The 19,696-nt window shown below is 36.1% G+C and overlaps 1 protein-coding gene across 34 annotated transcripts in view; it reads right to left on the reverse strand.

The window, feature by feature from the left end:
- Positions 1-328: 328 nt before the first annotated feature.
- SLMAP (sarcolemma associated protein) overlaps positions 329-19,696 on the reverse strand; it is a 76,070-nt gene continuing 56,702 nt past the window's right edge. For 17 of the 34 annotated variants that reach the window (XM_056501977.1, XM_056501970.1, XM_056501963.1 and 14 more), the window contains 9 exons: positions 19,588-19,671; positions 19,262-19,321; positions 14,495-14,617; positions 13,839-13,913; positions 9,771-10,091; positions 8,851-8,968; positions 8,374-8,545; positions 6,828-6,962; positions 329-2,266 (listed from right to left, as the gene is read on the reverse strand). In XM_056501977.1, the coding sequence (XP_056357952.1) occupies positions 2,177-2,266; positions 6,828-6,962; positions 8,374-8,545; positions 8,851-8,968; positions 9,771-10,091; positions 13,839-13,913; positions 14,495-14,617; positions 19,262-19,321; positions 19,588-19,671 (1,178 nt within the window). In that variant the 3' untranslated portion in view covers positions 329-2,176. Of the gene's footprint in view, positions 2,267-3,283; positions 3,374-6,827; positions 6,963-8,373; positions 8,546-8,850; positions 8,969-9,770; positions 10,092-13,838; positions 13,914-14,494; positions 14,618-19,261; positions 19,322-19,587; positions 19,672-19,696 lie in introns of all 34 variants that reach the window. The other 17 variants (XM_056501973.1, XM_056501957.1, XM_056501966.1 and 14 more) reach the window with 3 other exon arrangements.

Consider the following 19,696-nt stretch of genomic DNA (forward strand, 5'->3'; position numbering starts at 1 on the left):
ACCTGCAGGCACTGCTCCTCCCGTCTCACCACCCCTGCCACAGGCACATCCACCCTGCAGCTCAGAACACCTCCTCCTCCTCCATGGCAATACTCGCCCAAGCCTTCCATGACTCTTTCCTTCTCCACTTCCTTCTGCAAACCACACAGAGGGATCAGCTAGACCAAAACTGAAATCAGCACAAATGTGAAATAAAAGGTAAAAAAAAGTCTTCTGCTCTTACTGGACATGCTGCAGACATTGTGCCTAGTAATTGTGGCAATATCTAGTGCAAAAGAAACTTAGCATGAATCTCTTGTTTTCAAATGACATTCAACTCAAACATGCATAGGGAGAGTAAAGTTATTTTATTAAATCATGCACATCACGTGTGTTAGTGCAAATAGTTTAATCTGTACTCCAGAAATTCTATTGTATTTTTATATCTTTACAAAATAGATTTAAAACAATTAATTACTTAAAAAAATGTAATTCTGAAGTTAAGCATTTCAGAACAATATTTGCAATAACCTATATACAAGAGGTACTAAGTACCACTGGCATACGAGTGTTCTGTGGTTGGGTGGCTTCTTGCAACTGAAAAGGATGAAAAGGATGAAATGAATGAACTAAATGACAATAGTTATTTTCTACAAGTCACTTGTGGACTATTTTCTCCAACTAACAATCCTCCCATTAGCAAATCCCATGTAACTTAAGATAGAACCTTTAATTAAAGGACAATGACCCTTAAAACCTCACAAAGTAAATTATATACTAAATCTCTATTTAAATATTTAAACTGTTGATTGCCATAACGTTCTTTAAAGCCAATTGAATTGCTGAGATTACCTCCCTCTTGAAGTTTCCTGTAGCAGAGCCATTTTACTTTACCATTCTTTAACATATTAAGTTTTCAATAAACTTTTTCGACAGAACTGTTGAGCTGAACAAGACAACTACTGTCTACATTTAATTCAGCACTAACTACAGTGATTCCCACCAAAGTCAGCAAATAGCAATAGTTATAGTACTTAGATAAAGAAAATAAACTTTGTAATGGGGACCACTGCATCATACTTACAGCCATGTGATAAGGAGCCACAAAATTTTACTACCAAATTAAAATCATCTTCACCTGACAATACTTCATCAGGTATGATTCCAATTTCGTAGTATTTTATGTATCTAGATTTTTCTCAGCTGATCACAGACGTACTGTAGCAGTTCTCTTAATAAAGTTACGTCCACAAAAGCTTATTCTAAAGAGCTTCTCCAGCTCAAGTCAGAAAGTATCAAATGACTGAAAAAATAAACTGATAGATGTGATATGTGAGAAGGTATTCATACTTTTAAAGAACGTATCTCTTTAAATATATGAAATTTAATAAATTACATTCAAACTAAAGTTAATGTAAGTTGAATCAATGCACTATGTCCATCAAATGACCAAGTACTTGCTCCCAGAAACACCTTAGTTCACTCTAGAACACACACATGCTTACACTCGCACACGCGCACGCTAAATACTTTAGGCTGGTCTTCACCATCAGTATCTCTATCTCTTTAAGGCTGGACATGAATTGTGTTTATTCCCAAAACCCATTAATAAAGCAATCCTTGTGAAAGAAAAATATGCTTCCTTCGAAAGGCGTGGTAAGAGAAGTTTTCTTTAGTCTTGTTCCCAACAGCTCAGTGACTAACAGCAAGTAAAATGATACACTAGTTAAAAAAAAAAAAATAGATCATACTGAAAGGCACTGAGCACACTGCATCTGTTTCCCAAGTATCTGCAAGGTTACTTGGCTTGGATATCTAAACCAGTATTTTCCTCTTAAGTCTTGCAATCAGATTCTAAAAGTCAGTGTCCACAACCCTAGCCATTATAAATAATTTGGTACCAAGAAGCCTGCTTTAGGCCACCATTATACTATTCAGAATCCCAACACACTAATTTAAAACTTGCATGAAGTTGTAAGCAAAAATATTGCTCACAATATGATGAATCACAATTTTATTCCCTCTTTATAGACAGATACATTTTATACAATTTAAAGCAAATGACCCTACTGCTGTTCTCACGCAGAGCTGTGCTGTATTAAGAGGTAAAAAGGAAGAGAATTAATCTGTTTTCCCTCAGTATATGAATGTTGCCAGCTTCTAAAGGGAGGACGGTGTATGGATTCAACAACAGTTCTCATGGAGAAGCTCTGGTTAGGCCTGGGTACAGCACCACGGCTGTTACAGCAACCAAAGCTGCCATCACAGGCATCCAAGGCCATTGTCTCTGTGTGGAGAGAAAAAAGAAATCAATATCATATTTGCTCTAATTCATACTAATCAGTTTACCTCGTGGTTCCTGCAAGTCCTGAGTACCTGTTGATAGGCATCACTACAGTGTTACCCAGGAGCCCTGCTGCAGGCTAATCCTGACTTGGAGCACCACAGCAGAGCACGTTCCTCTAGCACAGGCAGCTCCACAGCTCTTCGTGACTGAGGATCGTCTGCAGGACTGGGCAGCTCCGAATCTTCAGGTTTGATACTGTACACACCTCAGAGAAATCTGCCACTGAACATGCCAAGGCTTGAGATGTTTAAAACATTGCTCAGGCCAAGTCAAGGCCAGACAGAGGTTTATGCACATCTTTAACTTTTGTCCGTTTTAATCCAGATCCGTGACTTAGTTTGTAGCAGATCCTAACAATACCATTTTTAACAGACTGTCACAACATTGCATGACAACAATGGCATTTTAAGAGGAGGACACACTGAGAGACAAGAGAAAATGCAAGCTGAGAGTTCAGAATACAAACCAACCACCTATTTCTTGTCTTTTTTTCCCATCTTTCCATCAGCAACAGTGAGAAAAATTAAAGTGTTTAGAGCCAGAGAGGAATTTCTTAGTCCATAGATAGGAACCAAAGCTTGTTGAGTTTTATTATTAGAGGCAAACTCTTCATTTTTCAGTTAATTAAGTAATTAAGTTTTCTTACAAGCCCTAGCATCACAGCGTTGTGCAAAAGTCAGCCCATTTGCTAAAGACAAACTGAGACCAAGTTAGAAGAGGCACATTCAAGCACCAGTTAGAACAAAATTAATTGTTAGAATTATAGAAATCACAGAGATGTTAAATGATTAGTGGATTGCTCAGCTTGTCAGTGTCAACAGAATGGCATATTAAATGAAGGGTTTGCTTCAGGTAAAGAAATACCTGTGAGCATTTCACCATGCACTATTTGATACAGAAATGGCACAAACAGGTGAGAGGGACAAACATACATTGACTGAACAGTAGTGCTTGTACCTTTCGCTACCACAATGGGCCGTAACACCAATACAGGAAAGCCAGGATTAGGCCGATGAATACGGCTGGGACGGGTTGTAATATGGAAGGCTAAAGAAGGGAAGGGATATTAAAAATCACTTTGTGCTATAAATCAATCAGGTAAAGATGATTTAGAGAGGGGAAAATAAGTCAGTAAGTTTTGTTTTAATTGAAATGTATTAAAGGCATCTAACACATTACAGCATTATCTAATCTGGTATACAAAGTTAGTACACCATTCTACTCAAATGAACAGGGATGTTTAAAAATAAAGGGAAGTAAGCAGAAAATGTTCCAAGAAACCTCTTGTCACAACTTGGAATTTAGCACTTGAAAACAATACGAATGTTAAACTGATTTGCCTGTATCTTATTTATAGTTGGTTTTAGTTTTTCTAAGTAAGAGGAAATCCTATTTGGATTTCTTGAGAGACAGACTCACATCAAATATTGGATATTTCAGCTATTTCTTCATTCTTTGCTAGTTAGCCTTCTCCATTTTCCATCACCAGCCTCCAGAAAAATAATATTTTTTCCTCCATTAGTCAATCAATTACAGCTATGTCCACAGGCAAACCCAGCAGTTCAGACATTTCCGTGAGATTGTAACATGACTGTACAATCCACACCCAGTTACTAAAAAGCAGAGAAGCACATTTCTACCAGAGATACCACAAAGCTCAGCATCTCTGCCAGGTCAGCAGCCTTGTGACCAAATGCAATTCTGAAAATTGATCAAATGCTGCAGCTGGGCCAAACCAGCAGCTGGCCAGACTGCAGGGTTCATCCAGCTCATGGCCTCCTCAGAACCATCCACACTTTTTCTCAGTATGTTCTATTCATGGAAGCTACTGCATATTCTGGATGGAACAGCCTCTGTGATATGTAAAATTAAAAATGGACCTAAAATGCTTTTTAAGCAGTCCTTGGAAGACATCTGCTTTCTCTGTATCCTACTCAATATATTTGTGCACACACAAAGACACACAGAGGTTAAGGTCAAGCCATGCCAAATACTTTTAAACCTGTTTGTGCTGAAGCTACCTTGATTTTGTTCAGTCAAATAAATAAACAAATGATAAATTTGTGCTTAACTTTTCTAAAACATTGTGATTAGTAGGTAAAATCTCATCCTGTTATGAATTGGTAGGCATCACTTATTCATAGAACCTCCAATATGGTTCAAAACACAGGAATATTAGAAGGTATTCTAGGTCTTGTTCAATTAATTTTTTTTTCAATCAAGGCAAATACTTAACAGAAAAATTATGTGTAACTATTGAAGACTTTTCCATGCAAGATTATTTTTGTGCCACAGGTGCCACGAATCACAGTGCCACCTTCCCACAGAAAGCCTGTTGGCAGAAATAATCACAGCAGTGTTCAAAAAAGTGCCAGAGGTTTAAATCAACCAGAGCAGCTGATGTTCTCAAACCATTCACATCACTAAATCTGTTGTGTAAAGCGCATCAGGAAGTAACCAGTGAGTACAAGCATGCAAACAAGCAGTACACCACACCGCTAAGCATTTCAAAAACACAACACTGCAACCTTTTTTAAAAGTAAAATTTAAATATTAAAACTAAATATTTAAATGATATCCCAAATGGAGTACAGAAGCCTTGTCTGTTCTAACATTTGATGGTTCTCTGAATAAGTTTATAGATTTTTTTTTTTAAGTTATACACATTCTTGGCAAATGAAATCATTGATAAATATCCATCACATTTGATGAGATCACCTCCAAATGATTAGATTTCCCTCCTCACAAACTTATCAATACATGATAAATCTCCATATTGTCAAGGAGCATTTAACTAGGTGTTTCAACAAAACTGTGCATCTTTTATTAGAATATGAAGATATGCAAACTCGACACACATGGACTGCAAAAAAGAACAAATCCCACTGTGGGAAGTCACTTTCTGTCCTCAGAAATGAAGTAGCAGATAATGATTCCAGCATAAGGGGGCAATGGTACTTGAAAAATTTGACCTTGGAACTCAGCCCAGTATCCATGATGTTTGAAACAATCCCCAAGATGGAAATGTTTTACATTACTGACTGTGAGTAATGTTTGGTGAGCAGTGAGTTTGCCCTTATATGGAGGATGTTCTTCATCACACCCTGACCTCCGGGTTTCAACTGTCACAATTAACTCCTCTTCTGCAAGCAGATTTTGGCAACTGCTGTGGTTTCTGCTTTCATTTAAATACTCACCTCTAATTCTCCCTAAAACTTCCTTTTAGTTTTTCCACTTTCATCAGGTGCTCCAATTTCCTTCACAGTATTTCAACCCTTCACTACTCCTCCTTTTCCACTGATCATTTTGATTCTAAGGCTAATGTTTTTAACAGAGCAGAAAAGCTCACATTCACAATTATTTATTCAGTGGGATCTCTTCTTTTAAATTGTGGTGGAATTTTAGTCTGGTTGTTTTTGACTTCTGCTTTAAGCAAGTCAAGTAAATCAGGACTATCTGAGCACTGCAGAACAATTCTAAGCAAGAATCAGGTTCCAAGAGAATTATGAGATCATATTCCTGAAAACACAGCTGAAAAAAATGAGAAAGGCCTTGAATTCTTTACATCTTTGACAGCTCCATGATGCTCAAGGTTTATATTCAAGAATTAATTATGGCAAGGATATTCATACAGACTTGAGGCATCCAGCAGCCAGCTGATTTAGAGGATGGGACCTGTAAAACTTTCCTTGTAGTTAGAGGAATAGTTTGCTGAAGTCTGCTACAGAGCATTCATTATCCTCCCGGTTTTGTACTGTGCATTACAGGAGCTGTTCACCCTGCACTGGCCAGAGAGGCAGCACAGGAAGACAAAACCAGCCCTCCCAGGGTAGTAAGGGACCTAAAATAAGGCTGTGACCACCTTATAATGTGTCTGCCACACCCTTAATATTTGGAAGATTTCAGAATCTCAGTAAAATAAAAAATTGTCTCCAGCTGGGAACTCAGTTCTAATGATACAACCTCTCAAATAAACCGAAAAACATTTCACTAGTGAATAGAAAGGACAATTCAACTGTATTGATTAAAGCATGAGCCCATCAGAAATAACCATGGTTAAGAAGCATAAGCAAGAGTAAGGAGGGAACATCCATTGTAATAAACACCAATAAAATGAGAGCAGCTTGAAAAGGTTCACTCAATTCATTTGGATACAGGTTTGTAGCTTTTACCCCTGTATCATTATTCAAAATCAGAAAATTTTACTTCTGGTTCACTAGTATTTAAGCCACATGTTTTCAAGAGAACAGGTATCTAAGGACATACTTAAAACTGTCAAGTAACCATAAATTTAACTTTCATGTGGAATTGTAACAGTGTAAAGATCTGCAAATCTGCACAAATAGGACCAGAATGGAATTTGGCATAATACGGAATATGGTACACAGCCTTTTTTTGTAAAAGTCTCTCCTGTTCTATTTGACTCTTCCATATTCCCTCAATCAACAGGATTGCCAGTGTCATATACCCTGACTTCCCCACACATTTGGTACAGACTTACATTGTTTCCTTTTTCTTGTAGCAGCTTCAGGTTTTCTTTACACTGTTTGAGCTCTTCAGTGAGTGACTGGTTTTGCTGTTCAGCCACCTCAAACTTTGCCTTCAGCTCAGAGAGCACAGTCTGTGTTCTTTCATACTAAAGACAAAGAGAGAACAATCTGTGAACCCCTGGACACTCAGCACATGCTGACATCTGCTTAGCACACAGCACCCTTTTCTATCATCTGCCTAGACTAACTTGCCTTGCATCAGTGCACTCTCTCTTCATAAAATCAGGGAGAATTTAGATTACCTTTTTTTCTAAATTTGTTGCCCAGCTTGGCAGGACTAGGACTACTAAACTCAAGGAAATACAAAGTAAATGCAATGCCTTAATTAATCTCTCATACCAATTATTCATTATCATACTGGAAAGGACTGTAAAAACTACAAGGATGAAACAAGAAAATGAGGAACAAGGAGTTCTTTACATTTGAATAGTGGTCTTACATCTAGGCTGCAGGTTACATATCTGCATACCTCTAAGAGATGCAAAATTCAACACTGTATGAAGTAAGGCAAATCCTCTTCCCACATAGCAAAACTGAAATGTAAGGCAAGCATTAAAAAAATATTATGCCTTGTTAATGCCATGCCATAATCCTCAGTGTGGGTCAAGTACAAACAGTACTGGGTGAATGTGACATGTTCCTACAGAATGGGTAGCTCTTCATTTTTCAAGCCCACATTCCATTTTTTCTATTTTAGCAGTCCTTGTGATTTGGCTCAGTAAGGGTAGAACCAATGACTTTCAGTACTGGCATTCACCACAAATTTAGAAGATGAGGCATCTTTATAAATACTGACCTGATTACAAAACAGATTAAGACAACTGGGATTTTCAGATTCTGAGAATTGTAAGGAATGTGACATGGATGAATTAACCACAGAGCAAACAAAAGGACTGCAAAAGAAACTAAGAGCAGTGACTGGTGAAACATTCAAAATGCTCATAAGAGGAAGCAAGTAAGTGTTGGAGACTGTGGCCTTCTTCCAGACACAGTCTTTAGAGGCCAGGCAGATTAAATACATGCCCAGAGTTCTGGCTCTTTCTTATGCACTTACAAATTCACTAAAAAAAAGGAGATCTTTGTAAAGAATATGTAGTCCCATTGCCAAATAAAAAAGTTCAAATCTAACTGGGACGATTAGACTGCAAAAAAAAAAAAAAAAAAAAAAAAAAAGAAAAAATTAACTTTCACTTATAACAGCTAAAGAACCTCTGGACCATGATGTTCAGAATGACTCCAAATAATTATTTAACTGTCTGAACATCATAAAAGTAACTTCACTACAGTAATGCATGTAAGTAAAGTTCAGGAAGTTTTCAAAGAATATGTGTATTTACCTGAAGTCTTTCTTTTTAGATTTGACTCTCAGTTTATATTTCCTTAGCTACCATTTAAACTGCTTGCAATAAACACATGAGAAAAAATCCTTACTAGAAAACTTTCCCTTTTCTTTTAGTTTAAAAGTGTCATTGGGCATTACATTCTTGCAAAATGTACCTCTTTCTGAAAATCTTTTGCTTGACTCTCAGCTTCACTGAGTTGTGTTTTTAGACTGGCTGCATCCCGTTGATGCTTTTCTCTCAAAGATCCCATCTGATTTTCAAGTTCCTTTCGAGACATTTCAAGAACACTTATATCGCTGGTTAGTGCTAAACTCTGTTTCTGAGAGCTGAAAAACAAAATCCAATTGATTCCTTAGAGAACTTTAAACTTGCACAAACAGGCACTTTTCACCCTTGAAAGCTGAACACATTGTTTTTCATATGTAAATATCAGAGCAATCCACAGAAGAACAGATGTTATTGTCTCCCTATACAGAGTGCTGACATAAAAGGCTGGTCATGGTCTTGCATTTAAACATATGTCCACAGCTAGCTGTGCATAGTTACATTCAGTATCTCTTTTGGGAGGAAAAACCACCACCAAACTCTTCAGCTGCTGTGGTACCTCCTAGATAAACCATTGTGCCCTTACCTAGAAAGCTCCTTCTCTTGTCGCTGAAGTTCAGATGTAAGTGAAGTATTTTCCTTCCTCAGTTTAACACATTCAGCTTCCAGAGCAATCCACTCTGCCTTCAACTTTTCAAGTTCAGCTGCAATGAATAAGTTAATTCAATTAAGTAAAATTATTTCATGACTGCTTCAAGGAACACCTTGAATAAACGGAGGAAAAGCTAGCATCAGTTGTAAATTTCAAATACACTTGTTTGTAATCATGTCACACGAATTCTCTCATAAGCACCTGTAAAACATTACAGTATCTTCTACTGTTACGAGGTTTATGACCCAGTGCCAGGCAAGTTACTTTTTTCATTAAAGCTTTTTCTAAGTACAAAGGAGTAGAAAATAGTCTATGGATCAACTCTACTATATTAGAAAGAGTGGTAGAAAAGCATATTTGAAGAAAATAATTTCCAAGGCTTGAGAATAGTAAGAGAATCACTAGATACCATGCCTCTGTTACAAGGAAAAGAATGTTTAAAGAATAAGCTTTGGTTAAACTTTGGTAGAATTAAAAAGTTGGACGCTCCCACTTCATGGTCTTAAACTGTAGATGAGCTACACAAGTCCTCTTGGAAATTTTCTGGCAGTATGAATCCCTCAAACTGTAGAAGTTTTCCATCTTTTCTAAGTGGAATTACACTTCGTTTATTACTGATATCAAAGAGTACTTAAGTTAATTTAGGAATAATTTGCTGTAACTTTTTAATGAAGCATGCAAAACATCTTTTCTAACACCACAAGCCTTGGTACACACACATAAACACATACATGTGTATGTATACATACACACACATAGTAAATTACTACAAAGAGACAGACAAACAGTGATTTGAGTAACTGTGAGCAGGATCTCTGGTAGCCATGCTCTGTGACATCCTTCCAAACAAGTACCTTTTAGGCGAGAGGCCTCCTCCTGCTGCTGCTGCTCACACTGCTGGCACTTGAGCTGAAAACTGGCTTGCAGATTGACAACTTCTTTTTCATAATCCGAGGCATCTTTCCTCCACCGTTCGAGCTCCGCTCGCACCGTCTGCAGCTCGGTTTGCAATGCAGAAATATCTGTGTCTCGTTCTGATGCTGCTTTTTCTGCTACTTTTTGAAGTGACAGAATCTCATTTTGAGCACTGACTAGTTCATTTCGAGTGCTTGAAATTTCATTCTCTTTTTCCTTACGAAGAGTCTCAATTTCTTCTTGTAACCTTCGCAACTGAGCTGGAAAGCAGACATCCATGTTAATATTTTTTCAAACTAAAAACCTTACCTCTCTTTCTCAATACATTGATACATAACAGGACTAAGGAAGCTTAATACAATTGAAAAAAATGTATTTATCCTGTCAAAAGCCATACCCTTAAAGAGACAAGTATGTGGGCCATGTAATACAGAGGGTCAAAAGAAACAAACATTTGGTCTGGACAAGGCTTTCTTACACAAGGCTGTGCTGTGTGTGTGATACCAAAGCAAAAATCTGAAAACAAAATTTAGATCCAACATCACTGTAAGCAATACAAGTATTAGAGGACAAGGACAGTGGGGCTTTCAGGGACAAGAGGAAAGCAAGAAAGCTTCTGTCACAAGCCAAATATTTGCAAGTCTACACTGGACATGTTTGCCTGTTCAGCAGTTATCTTGCGATGTCTATAAATATTTGAGACATAAAACAATTTCTACTCTGTTCTCGACATGCAGTAGAGGAAACACACATTATTTCTTTGCAAAAAGCATTTGTCAAAGCACAAGATGAATTTTAAATTGAAAGGGACAGCTGCACCATGTATACTGAGCTAGAAGGTCCTTTATCATTTAAAGCTTACTGTAAACGTACAGCAGTCATATATGAGGCTACTTGACATTTCTGCATGAAGTAAATCTTACAAATTATTCCAATCTAAAACCCTTTCATTACTAAAGACATCTCTCAGCACAATTTTTCATAAACACAAACACAAATGGAATCCAGTGCAAACAGTTTAAAAAAAAAGTACAGTACAGAGGAAAGGGAAGTAAGAAGAACAAGAGAACTACAGTTATAACACTCACGGGAGCAAAATGTTTAATTTGCTGCTGTTCTATTTAACTTTAAAAAAGAATGTATTTCACTGATTTCAACATGCAAACAAGCAATTATTAAATTAATGAAGAATTTCTGTGAGAAAATGTACAATTCTTAAGAGCACTCGAAAACCTCATGTAAGATACAGTAGAGGGTCAGAATTAGACTCAAGTTGTATATTTCAGAACCAAAGGGCAAAACAAGGACAGTGAAAAGCATGGGGAGGATAACCAAGGCTGAGTAGCCTTCCTAGGTTACTTTAATTTATTTCTGTCATCTCAATCCATTATAGAACATGACAGGAAGAATGTGAGTTAGTCTTGCTGTAAACTGATAGAGCATCAGAGCTACTCAAAAGAGACTTGCACCTCCATGACAAATATACTTGATGTTTTTCAGTAGCTACATATGCAGCAATTCAGAAAGAATTCATACACTGGTACAACCTAGAAACTTTGTTGATATAACTTAGCTGATGTGCAATGAAGAAGAAAAATTCACCTTTTTTGTGCCCTCCTCTAAGCAAGCTCCAGCAAGACACTTATCTCATTAAATACACTGAAGAACCTACGAATTACCCAATTCTCCACTTTGAAGGAAAAAGACAAAATGGGAAAAAAATAGGGTAGTTATTATATATTGTAATACCTAAGAGCTATTATAGACAATAGTAAATTAATTTCATGGCAGTCCTCTGTAAGATGAAACAGTCTGTTCCATAATAAAAACATTTGTAGCATGATGGATTTTGAAATATATATGAACAAAATGAGGCTTACTATGACCTTGTTTAAAAATTATTTCTACAGGCTTATACCAACAGAAATCAAATGAAGCAGTGGATGAGAACAACCTGACAGGCAACACATGATTCATCAACAATTGCCTTTCCATGTATCCTGATATCAGAAGCCTTGAACCTACCAAAATAATATGCACTAAAACACAAAGAACTACAACTTGCTAATAAAGCAGGTGCCTGAGCAAAGGAATGTAAATGATATCTTCCTGACAGTATTTTCTTCATCAAGCCAAGCTAAACTCCTACTTCTTGGTGCTGGCAGCATTTCAAAGAAATGTGGTTTTTTATCCTGCGCATGTTGTTTATGAACAACTCTCCCTTTAGATGTTCAGCCCTAAAAACAAGCAGAGTCTTGGACTGAAAATACAAAGACCCACACGAGTTCTAAGTTAGGTAGAGTTGCAGAAATAAGTACACAGGAAAGTTACTACTAACAATATGGGAATGGTTTCTTAAGCATTGGATAGAATTTGAGAGGACAATTAGAAACAAAACTTCCATTACATCTCTCGTTTATGTAAGCCATTACCTCATCTAAACTGAATGCTATGCTGCTTTCATTTTTTTTTAAATAAGGAACAACAAGTTACTTGAATTTCCTTGGTCTACCTATGTGTTCATCTAAAGAAGCTCACACATAGACACATGATCTCAGCTCTTTCTCTGATACTTTCTCTTTTCTATCACAAAGACATTGATTCCCTGAAAATATTTATAGAAATGTTACTTCACGAAGCTGCCAGGGTTTTTCTTCCCTGCAGTTCACAGGGGTTGGCAAGGGAGAATCCTGACAACTTTTCCCTAACAGTGAGATGTGTCACACCTTGAAGGTTTGGGAAGCAGCAAAGCATACAGTGAACATCAGAACATTCTGAACTACAACAGAAAGGAAGAAACATTAGCAAGACCTCTCTTGGGAAGGAGCCAGAAAACAAAAAAGTACTGAATTGAGAAGAGGAATCCTGCATTTGAGTCTGTCAAGTTTCTACTTTCATTCTCATTTTAGAATGAAAAATTTTTTTCTTTTTTTTTGTGCATAGAAATAACTACCAAATGTTTTCTAATTGTTCTTACAGCATTTACTACTTGGAAAATATTCATTATCAGCAAGATGACACTCAAAATTAAATTGCTCCTCTCGTTCTGAAGATGAACATTCTTTAAGTTTCTCTTTCGTACAAGAGCAACAGCTGAAAATGGAAAGATTCTTTGCTGACAGTCACATAAAACACAATTACAGAAGTTTTTCAGTGTAACTAGTATATGACAAGTACCACATTATCCAACAAACTACTGCCCAGAAAATAATTTCTAGGGCTATTTTGACTTCCTGAGAAAGTCAGGACTGTCCGTCCACCTGCCTGTCTGCTCATCTGCCTTCCAGATATTTTTGGGTCCAAAGCAAATAATATGCTGATAAAAATCACAAGGGATGAAGCTCCTGAGTTTTGTAATAATCAGTGGCTGAGTAGCTCTTCAAACTAATGCTTGCTCTAAGGAAATTACAACGCAATATAACATTTTTTGACCTTAAGGCTGGACAGTCTGACAGACTCTTGATCAATGAGCTCACTCACATGCATGAATGAGAAGTTAACATGATACAGAACATGTGACTCAGAAGCTACATAAAACATGAGATTACATCCTGCTGTACACATTTTGGGCTGAAAGAGCATGATTGATTATATTGATTTCAAAAAGGCAAGGGTCCTGTTGCAGCAGCCTTACTGATGACACTGTATGCAGATCTGGGTGAAAAAATTCTTCAAGAGGATCCTATAAAGGAGTAGAGAGACTGAGTAGCACAAAAAACCCTAAAGCTTCTGAATGCTCTGAAGGCAGTTACTGTAAGAATCCCTGGATCATCAAAACTGAGAAAGACTACAGGAGATGAAGAAGAGATATCTATTACAGATGTTGCACTTCCTAAGTTATTCTCAGAACTAAAGGAATTGAAAGGAAATTTTGCACAACATTCAAAGATATGGTGAAAGAAATCATATTGAAAACACACACTCAAACATTTTCTTTTTTTAGTGACTATGATGCCACAGTCGAAACTATATAATTTCTCTAAAGAGTGAGAGGAAAAAACTCCTACCTTGCAGAGCATTTATTTGCTTGTTGGATTCTTCAACTTGCACTCGATATGCTTTTCTCTCTTCTTCCAAGAGAGCTACAAATATAAGCAAAAATTGCCCAAGAGTTTTTGTTAGTAACATGTATTTCACCTGTGTAATTAATTTTAGTCACAACCTCTCCTTAAATGAAAAGATTAAACAAATATATTACTTCAGGAAGTTATTGAAGGTAGTAACTGTGTAAGTAGTTTAATAAAAGTTAATACTAAGACATCATTCCATTACTGTGGTAGTATTAAAATTAATTTGAAAATTATATAATCTGTTGCCTGATCTCAAAACTCCATGTGTGCTAAATGCAAACTGGTGTGGGAGAAAGGAAAAAAAAAAAAGGCTGTAAATATAACCCCTAATGAGCACTGAACAATATGTAATTAAACAGGACTATACTATCTCCTCTCAAAAACAACAGAATTACATAGCTGATAGGATGATCTAACAAAGAGCTACCACGGAAAACATTCAATCACATCCATTACCTGACTGAAATACAGATGAAATATACAGAGTTCAAGTATGCATTCAATACTATGAAAACATGTTGGTTTATCTTGAACTACCTGGTATATACAATTGCAATGAATACCCTACAGAACTAAGTTGATCTGGGTCTCACCTTGAAGTTCAAAGCATTTTTGTTTACTTGTCCTAGCTAGCTCTTGGGCTTCAATCAGATCCTTGTGCAGTTGCTGAATTTCTTGCTTAGCCCCAGACTCTGATTGTGCACCCTGCAATTCATCTGGTAAAAGAACATTTTCTTTGAATCATAAATTTGTACAACAGTTTAATTTGCAGTGCTATGTGATGATTGGCAACTTTTTACTCAAATGTTCCAAAGTTAGTTAAAGTAAACTCAAAATCGGATTAGGCAAATATTAGCAAAAATATTAATACACATTTTAAAGTGTAAAACATGTGCAAACTTAAAAAAATCATTATACATAACATGCAACATGAAACAGAAATTACCAAGGAAGAATTAGAGAGTTTTAAAAAACACTGTATAAACTGGCAAGGAGTTCTGGATTGACAAAACAAGGTACAACAAGCCTAAGACTAATCCTTGACTGTGTTTACAACTTGTCTCTTTTTAAAGGAAGCTGCTCTAAGCCTGTCCCAGGCAAGGCTCAGGCAAGAGCTGCTATTCCATGTTTCACTACTGCCACCCACCCACCACATCCCAAGATTCAACCTCCCCCTCTTTCACTGGAGATGAACAACGAAAAGAGAAATTTCCAAAAACAAAATTAAGAAAAAGAAAAAAATTCAAGCCTCCTTATTTCATTCAGTGGCCTTAGCAAATACTAAGATAAATAATGCACTTAATTTTTAAAAAATTCTATCTTAAAGTATTAGGTAGATCTTCATTATCATCATAAACCTATGCACATTATTTAAACTCTAAATAAAAACATTTGCTCTTCCCCATAAGTTTTGTATTAGCCAAAATGCATATTAAACTCCTCTCAGGCTTACAAGAGATGACTTGCAGTCACAGACAAATTAAATACTTTCACAGCTGAAGTTTTGGAGAAATTTAAAAGAGGAAAACCAAGTATTTGTTACTAAGAGTGTCCTCTAATGGGCACACATCTAGAAATTAGATGCAGAACCCTCCAGCCTGCAGGCATCTGCAAAATCAAAAACAGTATCCAGAAAACTCTCATTTACTAGATTTTCCTTAAGCACTGTCTGTACATAAACTGATCTTCCAGTAGGCACAAACAGCACTAATAAAATCTATAGGTAGAGAGATAAAACTTGATATAAAGCTAGGTTGGTGAGAAAGGTAAAGGAAGGAAATTGGTGAAAGAATTCCAGCTGTGTATCATGGGAAAGGGTAGATAGAAAAGGGTTACACAGTTACCTAGTCAATAAACATCTGCATCTATAGACCACATGGATTTAAGATAAAGGCTTAGAAAAAATATTGCTTTGGATTGTCTGGACCTTTCATTAATAAGGAAAAAATAAAAAACTATAATTTAGCTCATCATTGTATTTTTGGCATTCATATTTAGCTGTATAGGTCATCAATAAAGTAATTGTAGATTTTTTCTTGTTTCTCTTAACTAAGAAAATGGTTTAGCAAATCATACTAAAGTCTTCATACTGCATCTCTCTAAGGGACTGTTTTTCCTGCTCTCAGTAATGAACTGGTGGGTTTGAGCAGAGCTGAGAACACACATGTGCTTTTAGACTTTTTCAGAACAAAATTATGAGAGCAGAAAGAACAGAGAGGACTACATGTTTCATCCAAATACTTTGTTTTATAGTTTATTAGTTCTAAATCCAAGTTTCTCTTTACTGAATATGTTTTGTTCTTAGCTTCTCATGGAAAAAGATTTAGGGCAATTAGACTTTCAACCCTCCTTAATGAGACTTTTCAGAAGAAATGCATGAAGAAGTTGACAAATTATGCTCAAATCACTCCTGATAAAGAAGTAGTGTCCCAAATCCAACAACAGACACCCTAAATGAACTTTATGATGGCAGTGTTTTCCAGTCAATGAAAGCACACATCATAAGAGACAGTATTGCTTCAAAAGAGACGAGAGGCTCAATTTAAGGGACAACAATCTGTTTAGCAAAGGCACAATCAAGGTAAACTCTTTCCTACATCAACACAGTAGGGGAATTTCCATGTGCCTGATGTGCTTCTAAATCAAAGCCAAGACATATAAGCACAAGAAAATATTAGCTTCTTAATCTTTCCCAAACTGAAAATTAAATGTCTTGCAGTTCAAAGCAAATACAATTTTTGTGCTAATTCTAGTTTTAAAAAATTCAGTGAGTAGGATTGCCCTATTTACAAATAATAAAACTATTAAATATCATCATGCTTAGAATCAGCTCCCTTTAGAAGCAAATTCATATCGCAACTGTCCTCAGACAAGGCCAAGGGGTTACCATTAATTAAAACAAGGTGCCAGAAAAAATTAAATAAAAAAGAAAAGGTCAAATAGAGCATTTCTTTTACCTCATGGAAAATTTTTATCCATTATCCGTTTGTTTGCCATATTTTAAGAAATACTCTCAATTAATACCACTTTGTTTCCCACACAAATACAGTGAGGCTTCCCTTAACATTAAAGGTAATTTTAAAATTGGTTAAGAAACTTTTTTTTCAACTATTAATTTTTTTGGGTTTTTTTTGCCAACGGAGATAATACAGAAGCACATATAGGCTGTAGTCTTAGCTTATCCTTTATCTGAATGTGCCTGGCCTGTAGAAGCAACTTTATGAGCATGGTATTTCTTCAAGCCTCACTTCCGAAAGTTGACTTTCAGAATTTTGCAGGATTTCTCAGGTTATTCAGAACACAATTTTCAAGGTACTCTGGTGAAGTGAGACACAACAATTACAATCCCGAGGTTTTTTTCTTAGCATCATAAGCTCCACATGAAGAAAACTGAATCATATATTTAAAATATAGTATCTGGTTATTCTGACATAAAACAATGGTTCCCAAACTTTCTGAATTAACAGACCACTTCTGATTTTCAAAATTTCTTGTATAAATTGCCACTATTCAGCAAGTCTGCAGCTGAAAACATTTCCTAAGATTCCATGGATCAGTCTTGTAATTACTTTGAAAACACAGGGACATTGGTAGCAACAAGATGACCAACCTTCCAATGACATTTATTGTTCCTTTCCATCTGTTTAACATTTACCTGCCCTTAACTTTACAATTGGTAGCCACAAGCAGCCTGTTTAAACAACAGTGTCCAGGGAACTGTCATGAATGGTTAATAAAGTCGTTTACTTTGTGGGGGGCAAAAACAAAGCAATCTAATTTGTCACAGCTTCCCCCTTTCCCTTTCTTGCCAGATTCTGACTTGTAGAAACTTGAATCAAATCCTGAATGCACTCAAAAATTTTGATGGAAAGTGCCTGAAGGAAACTAGAGCAATCAGAAGTCTCATAATTTTCTTGTTCCATTAATTTGTTTTGTAAATTTCAACAAGACCACTGTTTCTGCATTCCAAACAGCTGCCAGATCAAAAATGTTCTCATTTTTCCTTAATTACATGGCTGCATAACAAGTCCACTTGAAAACCTTACTGAGGCAAATAAGGTCCTTTTTAGGACAAAGTCAGGCACATGAAGTAGCTCTCTGGAAAAAAAAAAACTCAAACAAAACTGCGGGTTTATAGGCTCTTCATAAAAATTAAAAGGGCAAATGATTCATTGCACAGATATTTTTTAATGGTTTTGTGAGAGCAAAATAGGAATGCCCATAAATAGCCTCAAGAGGAAGAGAGAAAAGTTGCTGCCAACCTCAGTTTTATAACCAAAAATAAGACTACTATAACCACTACAAACAACATTATCAAGTTCCACCTTCTAGCATAGAAAGTCACTGAACATACTTATTATTTGCAGATATTAGAGCAAACCCCAAACGGAACATGTCCGGTATCTCAAACACTCCTTTCCAAACTGCTTTGCTGAACTGATGTCCACTGGGAAATATCAAACTCCATTTTATACATGTTGCCAAACAGCAAAAGTAATTTGTGCAATTTTTGGAAGCCTTTCCTTTATAAAATTAGGGAGTGTAAACAATTGCAGAGAAAAGCTCTTTTACAGGTCTCCTACGTTCCGTTATGGTTTCCTTCCTTTCTGAATCACAAAGAACTGTGACATTCTTTTACTTGTGATCCCAACAGGAGCATAATTTCACAGATCTTATCAAGTGTCTAATTGTTAAAGAAGCATACAATTATTTTCAGTAGGCTAAATGTAATAACTAATTAATATGCCAAAAAATTCTTCAGCAAATGAACATGTAAATATCAGCTTGCTAGTTAAGTATATTCCTTCAATGCAAAACCAATAAAAATTTTACTTTTATAGCAATGAAGTTCAAATCAAAGCCTCAATAAGAATTCCAAATAGTTATGACACAAACTTCCAATCTTGACTGTGTTAAAAAGAAAATCTAAAATCTTGTTTTGATTAACCCATCAGCTGCAAACTAACAGAAGCATTTCTGACAGTGATGGAAGCTATGCAAGTAAAATTAGATGCTTGAAAAATGTCAGTGATGAAGGAACCCCTCCTCTCCACAGTATAATCTTAAATGTGTGCTGACTCTACTTCTCAAGTCAAACTAATAACATGTAAATTCCTAGAGCAGCATTAGTGAGTACAGAGATTACCTTTATACATAAATTATTTCTATAGCAACACTCAAAAGTGTGCTTTTATAACACCCAAAGGAGTAATTACTGATATTTAACTCTTCCATACTACATGATTAACATATTTGAATTCCAGCATTCTATTTTATTGCACATTTGATAAAAAACAGTTAGATAAAAAGATTACATATACAGATTATGCATCTAAAGTTGCAAAAGTAAATTTGTTTACCTTTTAGAAGAGCTACTTTGACAATAGGTTCATTTAGATCTTGGTCATCCATTTGAGCATCTAAAAAAAAAACAAAACCCCATACCTTTCAGAGAGCAGGCAGACTGAAGACAGTTCTCATATACACATTCTTTACATGAAGAGAACGTTTTATGTCCCTCTCAATTTACAATAGTCAAATTATGAAGCTGCAAAATAGACACTACTGCTCAAAGCTTGTCTCTAACTCTGCATAATACACTCCATTCCTTTAAGAAAATGCTCATGATTACCTAGATTTAATTCAAACTAATTAGAGGTTACAGAAATGTCAGTTAAACTCTTACCTGTAGTGTCGTCACTGCTCTTTTCCTTGCTTGGGCTAAGGGTGTCAGACAAATCGTTCGATTCTTTGACTCGTGGTTGGTTCTCTGCAAGAGACAAGGAAAAGCAACT

The sequence above is a fragment of the Oenanthe melanoleuca genome, chromosome 12, assembly GCF_029582105.1.
Source record: "Oenanthe melanoleuca isolate GR-GAL-2019-014 chromosome 12, OMel1.0, whole genome shotgun sequence".
Taxonomy (NCBI): Eukaryota; Metazoa; Chordata; class Aves; order Passeriformes; family Muscicapidae; genus Oenanthe; species Oenanthe melanoleuca.